General features: G+C 40.1%; 1 protein-coding gene across 1 annotated transcript in view; it reads left to right on the top strand.

Annotated features, from left to right (window-relative positions):
• The first annotated feature begins 12,165 nt into the window (after window positions 1-12,165).
• The window catches only part of CASR (calcium sensing receptor), a 40,770-nt gene continuing 38,261 nt past the window's right edge, over window positions 12,166-14,674 (top strand). The window contains exon 1 of the mRNA XM_085324545.1: window positions 12,166-12,350. Within this exon, the coding sequence (XP_085180671.1) occupies window positions 12,166-12,350 (185 nt within the window). The remainder of the gene's footprint in view (window positions 12,351-14,674) is intronic.

The following is a 14,674-nucleotide window of genomic DNA, read 5'->3' as shown; positions in this document are numbered from 1 at the left end:
GCTCCCCATTCACGTTGACTTTTTCAGGAGCTAACGGGGGGGTTTTACATGTAGCATACAGATAAGAGAAATATAAAAAATAGGGAAGAGCTTTTTTGTATTAGAATTAAAGGAAAAGAGAGAAGAAAGCTGGAGAAGGAACAGTAATTATTCAGTTTAGAAAACTGTAGACAAGAGAAAATAGGCAATAGGAAAATAGGGGAAAAAAGACATCCTGGGACAGTATAGTACTAGAAATGTAAAAGAAAAGGTAGAAAAAAGACCACAAAAAATCTGAAGGGACTTATTAATAAGTCATACTGGACTTAATGTAAAAATAAACYGTCTGATACAAAGAAAGTGTATATTTGTTTTCAGTAAGAGTATAAACTAGAATGGAGCAGCCAGCCAGGAGTTGGTCTAGCCTCTGATTCAGCAAACCACTGAAGTACATGCTAAGCTTTTAGACTCTACTAAATTTCATTAAAATCAAGTCTCAATAATGTTGGGCACATACTTAAGTGTTTTTCTGAATTGGATTTATGTTGAAATTGGCTCAGAATAAGAGTTGTCCTCATTGTTTGGTTCACTGAGGATTCTGTAGAAAAAAATAGGATCAAATAAAGTATTTTGTTTCAGACTCAGGATTTTTTTTACATCAAGTAAAATTAAAGGAAATTACTAAGCAAAATACATTTTTTCCCTGGCAAGCAGTGACAAAGTCAAGTTGGGGGAAATATTCAACTCTCCAATCTGTATTTTTTTACTAGAGAAAAGTTTTAACCAACTTTGATTCAAGTGATATTCAGTTCTGTTGACATAGGTGAAGTATAATCGCAACAAATTTCTGAGATGATTACTGGCTGCTATTGCAAGCTAGGAAACCAAGCCCCAGACAAATGAAGTGATTTGTATAAGGCTGTCTAGCCAGGAGAAAGAAGCATTTGTCATGTCAAAGACCCTTCCACTTGCCAGCACTGGGAGAACATCACTTTCCACAACACCATACCAAGCTGCTATCAGAACTGTTATACTACTTAATAGCAAAGCTGCACTTCACAGACAAATTGACTTTTCTACTGGCCCATAACTAATACTGTTATATCATAGAAAGTTTTAGAAAGAAGAATTTTGCTGACACAACCCAGATTCTTCTTATGTTTATTTATAGGATCTCAACTTAATTGCTCCTATTATTTCGTAAGAGAATGATCAAAAGGTGGTTGCTTCACTCAGAAAAATACAGCCAGATACTTCTGCTTTTTCTCCAATGAGTGTTCTTACTCTATTATTTCATGTCCTATCATCTTCAACCTGCTAACAAGAATAGTTTACGCTGGCCACTCAGAAGGTGCAAGAGAACTCTTTTGAGTAACGTGGAGCTAAGGTATATAATGTCAACTTCTTACAGACAACAGACTACTTTGGTGTCTCCCTCACCAGTCCCCACTCTCTCTAGGGCCATCTCTGGAAAAAATATTAATCCTGAAAATTAGAAATTAAGAGCAATTCAGTTGGATGTCACTTGCTGGCAAAGCTTCTGGAATGGATGTAAGAGAAAAGACTTGCTTAATATGCAGGAATGTAAGGTACCCTGGAAAGCACACAGGTTGAATGCCTCACTGTTTCACTTGCAGGCAAAGTCTGAACTAATCAAACTTTGCAAAGAACATCCCAATGGAGAATACACATTCCCAAAAGGATGTATGCGGTGCTCATCCTGCAGAGCACTCCCCAGGCTTTCTTCCTCCATCTATCCAGGAGGGTCTAGTTACTTTCCAAAAATATGGGGTGCAGTAAATGAACTGTCACTGTAATACATCCTGTTTAGCATAGTTTGAGGGACTATCTTTAGAAGACAGAGAAGTTAGAGATACTGTATCATTAAAAAATGATACCTTAGTAAAATATTTCACCTTCTATTTTATAGCAACTCTTAAGGGTCCCAATCTCCCCCAAAATGAAGAGAAAATTAATTGATGGAGCCTTAGACTGGTATTATATCTAAGACAACTTTTCATCCACTTGAAATAACTGACAACGTGGTAGGTTTCAGCAGAACCCAGAGACAGGAAACAACAAAGTTAGTAAACCATGACATGGCAAGAGAAGGAGATCAGAGCCAGGAACACAGAGGGGCAAAACAGAACAGCTTTACAAGGAAGACCAGATGGATTCCTAAATTCTCTAAATCTGAGATCGCTTGCAGGTATAATGCAGCTCCCAGCATAAATTAGGGTAGACAGTCACTGGTTGGCTTATGGCAACTTTTCAGAAAGATACAGATGGGCTGCTGTGCAACTGGAACTCCCTGGAACCTGGATAGCCCTTGAAGCCCTCCCATTCTGCTGTGGTGCACGAATGGTGTTGTAGCTCCTAAGCATTTCTTAGCAGTTTATTAAGCAATATAATGAATTTGTCACATGTTTCTTCTCTAGCCATTTTTCTGGTGACCACTGTGGGCACAGCAGAATGCTTTAGTTGGTAGGATGCTTTAACGTCCTGACACATTTCAGTAATCCCTTTTATACATACGCGTGCACTTTTGCTACATTTATTCTGGAGAAAGCACATGAATGGGAAGGTGAGAATTTGTGGCATGGTATGAATCTCTTTGGAGGTTGTTCCACAGTCTTGTGTTTTTTCTTGGAGAAATGAGCTTTAGCTCTTACTGTAGAAAACTCTTTATCTTTCAGAGGGAAGAAATCAGTTATGCCCATGAGGCCCCTGGAGTTGCTTATCTGGTTATTTTACAGCAGCGTGGCCAATAGGTTTTCAGCCATGCCTGTGTAGAAATGACTCCAAAGTCATAGGTTGCCCTCTGCATACATTTCCATCAAGTATTCACTTTTCAGAAACCACATGTAGCCCAGCATCTGCTAACAGTTAATGATGTTAGCAGAGAGCATTCGATTAATCTCTATGGTATTTCTTACACCATTTCTGTTTTGCTTCCTAGCATTGCCAAACACAGAATTTTTTCCACAAAGTGATGTCAATTCCTGGGACCAAATTACACTAATTAGGGATTTTGAACTGTGATATACATGCTACTGGTTGAATGCAAGTTATTTCAAAAGTGTTATGTGAACCTCAAAGTCAGATGCAGTCCTGATTGAAAGGCAGTTGCTATAAAGCCAAGCAATCCCAGCTAAGTTGCTTGGCATGGGAACCGTGTCCATTTTATGAGCCACTGCTGAAGTACTAGGGAGATCAGAGGCCTTGTAATCTCCCACTAAACCCATACCTGGTAAATGCTGCCTAAAGAGTTGAATAAGTCTAGATTTTTTGCCCTTTATGCAAAAGTCAGAGACTGATGCTTTTTTTGAATGTTGTTGCTGCCACCAAGTTTGTTTGGGACTTCATGGAACAAAGTGTTTCATTTTGTCCTAGCTGTCTTTTTCTATATCTGCAGTTCCCCATTCCCACTGATTTGAATCTTGAACAGTTCAAGCTTTCTTGTTCTCAAGTTGTTCTGTTAAACAGAATATCAACAACGATTGCCTAGGCATACGGCAGATTTGACCAGTCTGCAATTTGTAGTCCTAAATACAGAGGAGTATGACTCCACACTCTTTCTTAGTAGGTACTTTACTATTTTGACACCAGTTCATTAGCTTAGGGTTAAAGCAGAACTAGTTATATGGCCATTACCTGAAAAGAATGTTATAACTATGAAAACTACGTTAATCTACCCAGCAGATGCAGACCCATTGAAAAACTTTACAATGTTGGGCATATCAGATCTTGCAAAACTAAGTGTGAAACAAATGTCTGGTTTACTATATATCTTTTATATTTCGTTTATCTTGGAGAACTGAGAATGTTACTCTAGGACAACTACTTAAGTTTTTTATAGCTAACTTAAACACATTCTAGGTCTACTTTCCTTCTGGGGGGCTATTCCTCCAAATGACTTTTTTTCATTTGGCCTGGCCAGATCTTGTATTTAGAAGCTTCAGCAGCTTCTTCAGTGTCATGGCTGATTTGTATGAAATATTTTTAGCCTCTTCTTAACTTTTTTGATACCAAATGTGAGTGTGAAGTATCTTTTTTAACATTTGTTTTCTGTAACATAATAGGATATTAGCATCCTGATTCCTGCCAGCAGAATTCCACCTAGTGCAGAGAACACCCCTTGTGAGACTCTTCTCTTTGAGCGCACTAGAAGCCTGATTTTGATTGCATCTTTGATGTGCTGATTTCTCATTTTGACCGAACAGGTGCAAGAAGGCTTTAGTGATGCACATGAACAATTCACTTTTTCTTCACACTGTCATGAAACTTCAGAATTAGAATCTGTTTAGCACCTCAGTGTCTAAAACTGTCTGTGAAGGCTTGTGCCCTATGTTCATTGTCCATTTCTACACAGAAATGCCCTCTTTAAGTTGTCTTGAGCAATAAGATCAGGCACAGACTTCGCCACATGCACCTTCTCCGTGATTTCTCTTCTCTCTGAATCTCTTACTGGTTTGTTGGGGGCAGGTGTGCTGCTTATAGCTTCACCCTTACTGTGATTTAATTGTATGCCTTGCATTAACAGGGAATTTCAAGATATAGCAGGATATCTGCTAAGCTTTTTCTGTCATTGTAATGACTTAAAGCTATCCATTGAGTAAAGGTTAATGAGACCCAGACTTAATGCTACAAAACCCTTGATGAATATCTAGTCTGACACCAACATAACACATCACATAGCTCTTGAGGCAGTAGTTATTGTATCTGCTGCATGACTCTTGGCTGAGCTACACCAGACTTTTTAGAAAGATACAGAAACTTGAAGACTTCAACAAGCAAAAACTGAACAGGAAGTGCTTGAAGATTTTCTGACAAAACAGTATTTCATCAGAAAATAGTAATTTATAAAAAGCAAGAAGCTCTGTGGAAGCCTCCTGGTGGGCGCAATGCTTTGCTGAAACACAACTGGAGTTTTCATGGGCTCTTGCTTTGTGTCCAGCCGGCCCTAGTGGCCAGGCGGGTGGCTTGTCTCCTTCACACTGCCTGACACCATAGCTGCAGGGTAGCCTCACCTATAGGCTGTGCTGGCTGTGGATCATCCAGGCCTCCCAGGGCAGGATAGCCCTCCGGAGCCAGCTGTGTGGGAGACTGGGTTCCTTCAGCATCTCTTGGACTGGAACAGCTCTGTTGCCACGTGACGTGGCTGAGGCCAAGAATCTTTCTGGGCTCCCTTCTGTAAAAAGATACTGAAAGCTGAGCTTGAGCAAGTGGGTTCTTGTTGGCTGTCTTGTGGTATCCAAGCTGATCACAAGAAGTTTATCAAGTTCCAGTTTTGATCTGAACAGGAGTGAAAAGCTTTTGAAAGATGAAAATTTCTTGTGAAGTTTCATGGTCCTGTGGATATAAACATGTTCAACTTTGACTTATGGTAGATCATCAGCTGAACACAAGTCAACAGCATCACATTGTTCCAAAAAAGACAATGCCATGCTGAGATGTATAAACAGGGCTGTAGCCTGCAAGACGCATGAAGTAATCACACCACTCTGCCCAGTGCTGGTAAGGACTCAAGAACACTGTGTTCATTTCTGGGCACTATTCTACATTAAATATAGAGACATGTTAGAGAGAGTCCAGAGGAAAGAAATAAGAATAATCTGAATTCAAAAAAGMATTGTTTGTGAAAAAAGATTAAATGAATTTAGATTGCTTGGTCTAAAAAAAGAGGAGAAGGGGGAAGTGATAACAAAATTCAAATTCCAGGTAAGACCATTATGAAGAAGAAAATAATCTATGATGGATAAGATAAGAAGAAATAGGCTTAAGTTGCAACAGAGAACATTCAAGTTAGATGTGAGGGAACAGCTGCATCTTTAAGAGCAGAGAAGCACTGGAATAGATTGCCCTGGGAATTTAGCAGGTCTCCTTTACTGGAAGGCTTTAAACAACATATGTTGGGAAAAGTACAGGTATTGTTGAGCCTCTCAACAGATTGCATAACCCCTCAAGATCCTCTCCAACCTAGTTACTGTATGAGGAGCTGCCCTTTGAAACTGTGGTTAGTTACTATTTGAGTAAGAAGTACTTCTTAAGTAATCTATGTCATGAACATGACATTCAGCTAGAAAAGATAAAGTTTGATTGAACATTTCTGACTTTTCTGCATGGTTCCTGACAACTGAAAGAGTCATTCAACTAGCAAATCTGCAGCTGCTGCAAGGATTGCTGCAATCGCTTCAATGCCTGTGCTGCTCTAGGGCATTTTCTCTCCTCCTTCAGGTACTGTCTGCCACGACAACAGTGGCATTTGTCTCCCCGTTTTCTTGGAGGAATTTTAAATTCCTCCACTGGAGTTTAGGTGAGATGGCTGATACTTCGCTTCCATTTCCAAGAGGGCTCAAAGTTTAAAGGTCTGGCAATTACAAAACAAAAAAGGAAAAAGGAAAAAAGGAAAAGGGAAAAAGGAAGCCTAGTTAAAAGAATACTAAAAAATGGGAGGGAAATTAAAAAATAGAGCAGCGTCCAAAAATTTAAATACTGATTTTCTGAGATTTCTCTGACAGAAGTCTCATGAAATTATATTTACCAAATAAATGAATACAAAAAGATGTTCTGCATTTGAAGAGCTTATAGTCAAAACAGTGACAAGCTGTAAATAATGTTTCAAAGGTAAAAATATTGCAAAGGAAAGAAAATAGTAATAGATAATAAGCTTCCTTGTTAATTCAGTTGCTTGTTAATTTAATCTTTTTAATTTATTAGCTGAAAACTGCAGGAGCACAGTAATTTGTTCTATTAGCAATACAATTTCCACCTGTATTTTGCTAAGTTTGTCGATGTCCTCAGGCATGCATTAGCAGATAATTCAATCTTTGGCTGCATAAAGCTTTCCTTTAATAAGGAAGAGGCCCATAATCTTAATCCAATTAAAGAAAAGAGGACTGAAGGAAGATTTGCTGGAAGAAAAGGCAGCAAGCAAATGACTGTTCATCACGAAATTGGTATCTTCAGATATTTTCAGTCTCACGCATGGAGAGCACTGGAAAATACCTGGGGGAATTGGGTCTTATATTAAATGAGYTGGAGATACCTGGCGTCCCAGCTATAGAAGGCATTTAAATATGCAGAGCTGAAAATTTTGACACAGTGAGATTTACAAGGAGCTGAACATGCATCTAGTTTTGCTTTTTCTGGATATCTTACCAGGCATCTGCATCTTTTTTTGCCAGTGTATCTTTGTGAATCTATCCCTCGCTTTCTTCCTCAAGGATGTGGGATATATATACACAGCCCATCCTGTTCATAGACAGCATCTGTGACATTAGTTCGATTCTGTGTCTCCTCCTTGAAAACAACTAGTTCCAAATTATTCAAAGGGTTACCAAGTATTACTCTATACCATGAATGAATAATTTTTGTTCTCCAATCCCTTTTAGTGCTCTTGAATTAAACCTTGTCGCACTGATTTACACAAATAGTGTTTTAAAATGAACTGTGCTTTATTAGTTAAGATCTGTTGCATTTCAACTTTGTCTACTATGAGAAAGCAGAAATAAGAACACAGATTTACTTTTTCTACATATAACACTTCAACTACTCTCTAGTAAATTACCAAAACTAAAATAAAAACTAAATTACCATTGTCTGTCCCTTCATGATGAAAACTTTCCCTTTTTTTGTAAGCAAAGAACCACGAAAGTAAATGAAAGCCATATTAAACCAAAAGCAGAAACCTGGGAAACTTGAGTGATATATCAGCAGACTGTGATCTTGAACTCATTCTCTTCTCACAGGAGCTGGTGAAGTCAATGTCCTATGCACTATTCCTTGTCCAGRCTCAGAAAAGCCCTTTCTTGGGCACCTCCATCTCTGGCCCTGAAGGAGCATGCAGCTTCCCAGGTCTCTTTGCTAGTTGGAAGGGGGAAGCGAAAGTGTGCCTTAGGCTAAACAGCATTATTCAGACCATCCCATCTCCTTGCAACTTTTCTCCAGAAACCACTCTTCTCTGTTTCAAACATCTTGCCTCTAAGTACTGTTCTGCAAGGCCTTGCCTATGCTGGCCCTCATCTTATTGTACTATATTGGCTTCTCTTTTTTCTTTCCACTACAGAAGAAGCAAAAAATCAGGCACTCTTTCCCCTGTTGCCCTTTGCCTAGGATTCCTGTCTCTTCTCCTGAAAGGCTGCATTGCTGGCTGGGGCAACTCCTCAGCCTGCCCATAGTCTGGGGACAGAATGTTTTGTCCATTGCCTACCATGTGATTTGTAATATTTTATTCATGCCAGTCTCATAGTCTCATACCTAGCAATATTTTAACAAGAATGCTCCATAGTAGCATGGCTGACATGCCACCGATGTCCCACTCCTCTCATCCCATTTGCTCTCTTAACAGATGCTGGCAGAGCACTCCCTACAGAAAGGGGACTCTGTCCTCTTGGAGCTCCATATTGCTCTTCTCTCCCTTTATCCAAAAGTGTCAGCCCTGAGCTCTTGCCTGTTGCTGCCATGTACTGTTTATCATTTCAGATCTTCTCTTTAATTCATGTTAATCTAAACAACAACAGCTTTCTAACCCTGAATTCTTTCCTGGACACACCAATTTTCCCTGGCTTTCTTAGCTGCTTTGATGTGTCCTATATTCTACAATGGGGCAGAGGTATCTAAGCTAGTACACTTTTTAAGCAAGTTTAAACTGAGTATAATAAGAGTTGTATTATTTTTTGTTTTTTAATAATACTTTGTCACCCAGCAGAGCATTTTACTTATTTTTTGGCTGCAGATTCTTACACAACGTGGGTCTCTACTGAACTACCAAGAAGGGCAGCCAATTTTGATCTGTTGTAACTGATTTTCCTGTGGCTGCTAGTTCTGGAACATGCACAGAAGCTAACCAAAATCAGTATAAAAATATTTTGTTCAACTTGAAAAAACTTCTAAGAACAGCAACTCCTAAAATAGCCTTTCATGCCAAACAGAAATGGAGGTTAGGTGGGAGATATACCCACCCAGATGTGTCAGATCAATGAAACAGGCAAGTGCAATCAGCAGTATGAAGGGTAGAGAGCATTTTGCTCCCCTGGGATATGTCACACACATTGGGACCAGCTGGACCAGAGATGCCCACATCATGCAACAGAGCTCACTTGACAGCAATGGTCTTCCACAGACCATTTGCATTCTCCAGAGCAATTCTTGTGGCCCCTGCTCCCTCTTGGGCAATGGTTGAAGAGCAGACTGCAAGCCAGGTGAAGTGATTCAGCAGGGAAATGAGCCATTCCCTGCTCACTCTTTTTCTCTGGGACCCCATGCTATCAGCTCATCCAGTGTTGGGAGGGTGCCCTTGTAAAGATGTCAGCAAGGAGCAGGCTGACTATACCAGAACAGTTTGCTTGACTGCATCCCGTGTTGCTGCCTGATCTGAGGAGTGCTTGGGAGACAGTACAGGCAGAGCAGGCAGCAGGGATTGCTCTGGCCACTGTACTCCAAACCCAGTCAGGGAGTGGGCTGTGAGCAGAGATGGAGAACATTCATGGTGTACTGGACCTCTCCATCTGCAGTAAACTCAATGTGCTCCTGAAGCGCTGGGCTTGCTGCACGTTCATCAGCTACCTGACGGTGTGTGGAGGAAGCCTAGCAGTTTGTCAGGGTAGCAGGCCCCAGTGTACAGCCCTCTGCAGCAGGAGGCAGACCTTGTTTCCTGCCATAAGATCAGACATCCATTTTGTGATGACTGCAAATATTTTCCTGGGGCATCTGATAGCAGGAGGGCTTTCTCAGTCAGGACAGAATGAAAATGATCTGCAGCTGACTGCATTGATTGTTTGACTTGCAGCAATTCATTCCCTAAGACCTGACAGACTTAGCCTCAGCCAGGTGGAGAGAAAGAACATCAGCTTACAAAATGTCTGGTATGCTTTTTCATACCTTTTTTGAATCTGTAAGTGATGGGATGAAGACGACATCCCAGCTGGACAGAGGCAAGGTATTTCCTTTTTCTGTTGGGCACTGAAAAAGCAAAATCTACAGTCCATCTGCCATGGAAAGGAAGAAGAAAGCTTGAGAAGTTTTCCACGCTTTGACTTTTAGCACTGCTCTGTCACCCTCTAGTCCTGGTTCTGATTAAAGTTCTGATTGTTTTGGTGTCAAAAGGCTTGTCAATAAAAGACACCAGTCAGATGTTAAAACAATGCACTCACAAGTGGTAGAATACATTATACACTAACTACATTAAATACACTAACCAAATACTAAATACACTAACTACAGCAGTTTGATATAAACCCAGTTGCTTTCCAGAGGAATGTCCCAAAGTGTTTTCTGACTAACAGTGTTAGCAGCAGTTGGACATTTCATGTTGTCAGATCTTGAGGAAGGTGTTGAAAACCCCACTCAACCATAGAGATACAGCAACCAATTTTGTCCAAATGGGAGTTTCTGACTTTGGATTGCATCACTTTGACCTTGTGAATATGGAATACACAATTTTTCATATCAAAGTTCATATCTTCCTACATACGATTCCACTTTTCATGGTAGAAAACTATTCACTTAGAAATGTTTTGATCTCTAGACAAAGATCCCTAGCAAGAAGATGCGCTTGCCGATAAAAATGCACTTTTTCCAAGCCAAGACCAAAAAATAGTTTAGAATGAACCCACCACAGAGAAGTGCACCATATACTCAGCTATTCTGAGTGTGTTGACTGCTGAGGCAGAAGAATGATCTGAGCTTTGGTTTTCTTCTCCTACTGACTGCTGCTTCTGGACTTTTATTTGAACAACAACACATGAGATATTTCCAAATGCCTGGGGGACATATAGCATGTGTAACTATTAAGCCTGTGTGCTAGAAGAACCCCTGTGATCATCATGTCTGACCTGTGTGGCAGAAGTCATAGTGTTTCCCTATCATAGTTCCTCATTGGCCTAGGTAGAGGTTAAAGCTGTCAATGCATTTTTAGTACATAACAATTAAACATCGTAGAAAAGATTCTCAGCACTTGAAAACTCTTGATGACTTGCTCCGTAAGTCCTTAGTATTAGCATTGTATGCCTAGCTTCTAGTCTGAATTTGACTAACTTCAGCTTTTTACTATAGCTTTTATACCTATTCCCACTGGACTGTGGAGACATTTATTATCATTTCTTTCGCCCACCCATAGCCATTTTCATATGCTATAATTAAGTTAGCCTTTAATTTGGCAGGCATGTGGATGTGCTGCAGGGGAAATGCACTGAGCACGAGAAGCTACAATATTTCTCATCCCAACAGGATGTAGGGCTTCAAAGCCATAGAATAGTTAAGCCTGAAATGACAGGACCACTGAACCTTTTAAGCCTTCAAAATTTGTTATGGAGAAGTATCTTGATTTCAGATGCTTCCCTGGAAGTCATCTTCATTCGTGATATGAACAAAGTCTTTCTTGTGGCCTTTTTTCATTTTTAGCAAGGATAAGTTCAACCAAAAAGTAAAAAGCAGTCAATGGAAAGGAGGGGAGGGACTCACACCAAAAGTTTATTTTAGTTCTTTGCTTAAGAGAAAGATTTGTTTCTTAGTGTAGTTCGTGCTTCCTCATTTGCCACTTGCCTATCCCAGTCTCCTCCACAGTGTGTTCTGCTCACTGAAGCCTGATTGTAAGTTTTACAGGATCTCCTGAGACTAAAGTCATGCAGAGCCATAGGCAGTTTTAGTAACCCACCTCCCACKTGTGATAGAACTAGGCATCTGAAAGAATCCATGACATTTGTTTGAAAAAGGCTGAGGATAGTCACGTGTGTTCAATAGAGGGAAGGTGTAGCTGAGATCACACTGCTGCCTGACTTGTTCTTTCAAAGTTAGGATATGCCCTGGGCAGGTTGTTGAGTGGGGGTGGCCTTGTGTGCATACAGAGAGGTTGATTTGACAAAGCAGAACTACTGTGGGTTCTGATGTGTAGCTGAGATCACTTTTCATATCTTTCTTTTGCAGTTCTCAGAGATGAGCTCTCCATAGTGCTTTGGTTATGAAGAACCAAGGACAACTGAATTGTTGGTTTGCAATGGAGAAGATAGAGAGAGAAATACCAGCACTGTGGCTCTCACCCTGTTGCTTAGCTCCCTGCAGACATGTGTCACAAATCTTCCCTGTGCTGTATTAGGGAAAGAAAAAGCTTACTTGACATTACTAGTTCCACTTGCTTTCTTACATCATCTTTTTGCATCCTATAACCTCCTGGTGAAAAGAGGAACAATGACTTTATATAGCTGCTGCTTGATTCTTTTGGTATTTGCCTGGAACACTGCTGCCTATGGACCAAACCAGCGGGCACAGAAAAAGGGAGACATTATTCTTGGAGGATTATTCCCCATTCATTTTGGAGTGGCTGCTAAAGACCAGGATCTAAAATCAAGACCAGAATCAGTGGAGTGTATAAGGTAAGCCATAAAAAAAAAAAAGAAAAAAGAAAAAGAAAAGAAAAAGGCTTGATGGAGGAGTCTCAAGCTTTTTCAACTAGTGGTGACAGGTTATACTAGTAAATAATGGTCTGTGATCTGATGCTTGTAGAGAATTGAGTTCTGCAAGGTAATGGGAAAGCATGATGTAAATAATAGAAAAAATAGGTGTATAAAGACAGAAGGTATATATGTTAAAGATTATGGTAAGTAATATTTGGTCAGTGAAAGACGGCAATCTATATATTCCCCAAAGCTGCCAAAACACAAATACACTGATCTATCTTGTCCTCCATGGTGGATGTTTGAATAGTACCCTAAAATAAACTTTCCTAGAAGAAGGAAGTAAATTAACAAGTAGTGTCTTTAAGTTCATTTGACTACAGTCAGTGCATAGAAAAATAGCTTGGAAATCAGATATTAGGTTCTTTTCCAATTCTGCCTCTTATTCTAAGCACTTTGCAAACTGTTTAGTTGCCTAAACAAGTGAGGAGGTGAGAGCTGGACAGCTCATTGCTTTTGAAAAATCTTGCTAAACAAACAGCTCTCTCTTTAGGACCTTTATGAAGGTTTGAACTCCCTACTTAGACTTTCCTCACCCTTTTCACAGAATCACAGAATCAGTAAGGTTGGAAGGGACCTCTGGAGATCATCTAGTCCAACCTCCCTGCTCAAGCAGGGTCACCTAGAGCATGTTAGACAGGGTTGCATCCAGGCAGGTTTTGAATATCTCCAGAGAAGGAGACTCCACAACCTCTCTGGGCAACCTCTTTTCCTCTTCTTCAGTGTAAACAGTGCATATAGATTTTGTCTACATGTTTGGCACTTAGGCTTGGAGGGAGAGGGGGTAATGCATATGAAAATAGCTTCTCTTTTTACTGAAATGTAGCCATTTCTATGATGAAACATGAGGGATTTTTAACCTTACAGTCCTACACATAAAAGACACAATAATTTAGGAATGAGAGGTGTGACAGAAGTTGATTGCAATTGAAATGTCACATGGACAAAATATATGCAATTGGTGTCGAATGTTGTCATCACCATGCATTGGAAAGCATTTCACTGTCATGAGACCTCTTCTGGAATCATATAGGAAAGAATAATATGTCTAGAATTATTTTGACTTCTGGTCCTAGAGCAGAGATCTAGTTCAGTTTTGTTGGAGATGGTGATGAAGAACTGCTGACATTATTCTTACTGCACTTACAGATTCCAGGTGTGGTTTCTCACTGAGATATTGGACAGGACATGTCCATCTAGGTATTTTCCCTCTCTTGGAAGCAGTATTTTAAAAGTGGAAGGTGAAAAGCAATGGGTATTTTCAACTCTCAATGCCTTCTTCATTTGCTCCATGAGGTAGACAGGACACTGGCCGATATTTATAAACTGAAAGTAGATTCATTTCTGTCAACGCTGTGTCAGACTCAGTAACTATTTTGACCGGGACACATTAGAATGGATCAGAAAAGAATGAAGCAGTCTGTTCCCTCAGGAGTACTGCTAATGCATGATTGCCTCAAAGCTTTGTTATAACGAGGTAGCACTGCCAACATTGGGAAAACCCTGAGCAACCAGACAGGCTGTCATGTGAAGCTATTGGGAGCTCCTTGTGGGTGACACTGGTCTGCAAAAAGGCATCTTCCACCTTAAGTTTTCTGGAGTAGGATCTGTATTGTCCTCATCCTTGCACCAAGGGGTGGCAGATGGAAAGGACTTGACTGAACAGGTACTTGGGCCACTTTACCTGACTCCCTCAAAGAAATGGATGAATCGTGAGTTGATAGCACTGTGCAAATATAGAGAGACTATTTAATAAAAGGGAGAAATCTAGCTGCAGAGCTAGTTGTAATTACAGCAGGAACAAGGGGATGATTTGACCAGAGGTAGCTGGAAGCAGTTTCTTTGCACATGTATTCACCAGAAAATGTCAATTCCAGGAAAGATTCAATTCAGAAGAGGTTGGATTAGAAAGACTTCTTGAATCTGGTCATCAGATTTTAATAATGAAGATAGTTTATCTATGGGACAGTTTATGAGCTGTGGTGAATTCCTTGTTATTGGAACATTTTAAATTGAGAGCAGGCATTTTTCTTGACAGAGATTCTCTATTTCAAGCAGGATGTAATTCAGAAAAGTTCTGTTGTCTGACTTACTCAGAGGTCTCATTAGACAAGGGTGGTCCCTTTAGTTTTGAATTCTCTGGGCAGGTTTTGAATTCTCAGTAGTCAGCAGGTTAAGCATGCTGACTATAAGAGCCTGAAATGTTCACCAAGTCATAAGCTAAGACACTTTAGCCAGTGTTA

The sequence above is a fragment of the Rhea americana genome, unplaced genomic scaffold (assembly GCF_003343005.1).
Source record: "Rhea americana isolate MKP2758 unplaced genomic scaffold, rheAme1 scaffold_92, whole genome shotgun sequence".
Classification (NCBI taxonomy): Eukaryota; Metazoa; Chordata; class Aves; order Rheiformes; family Rheidae; genus Rhea; species Rhea americana.
Note: the sequence above shows the minus strand (reverse complement) of the source record. Positions and strands in the feature narration are given on the sequence as shown.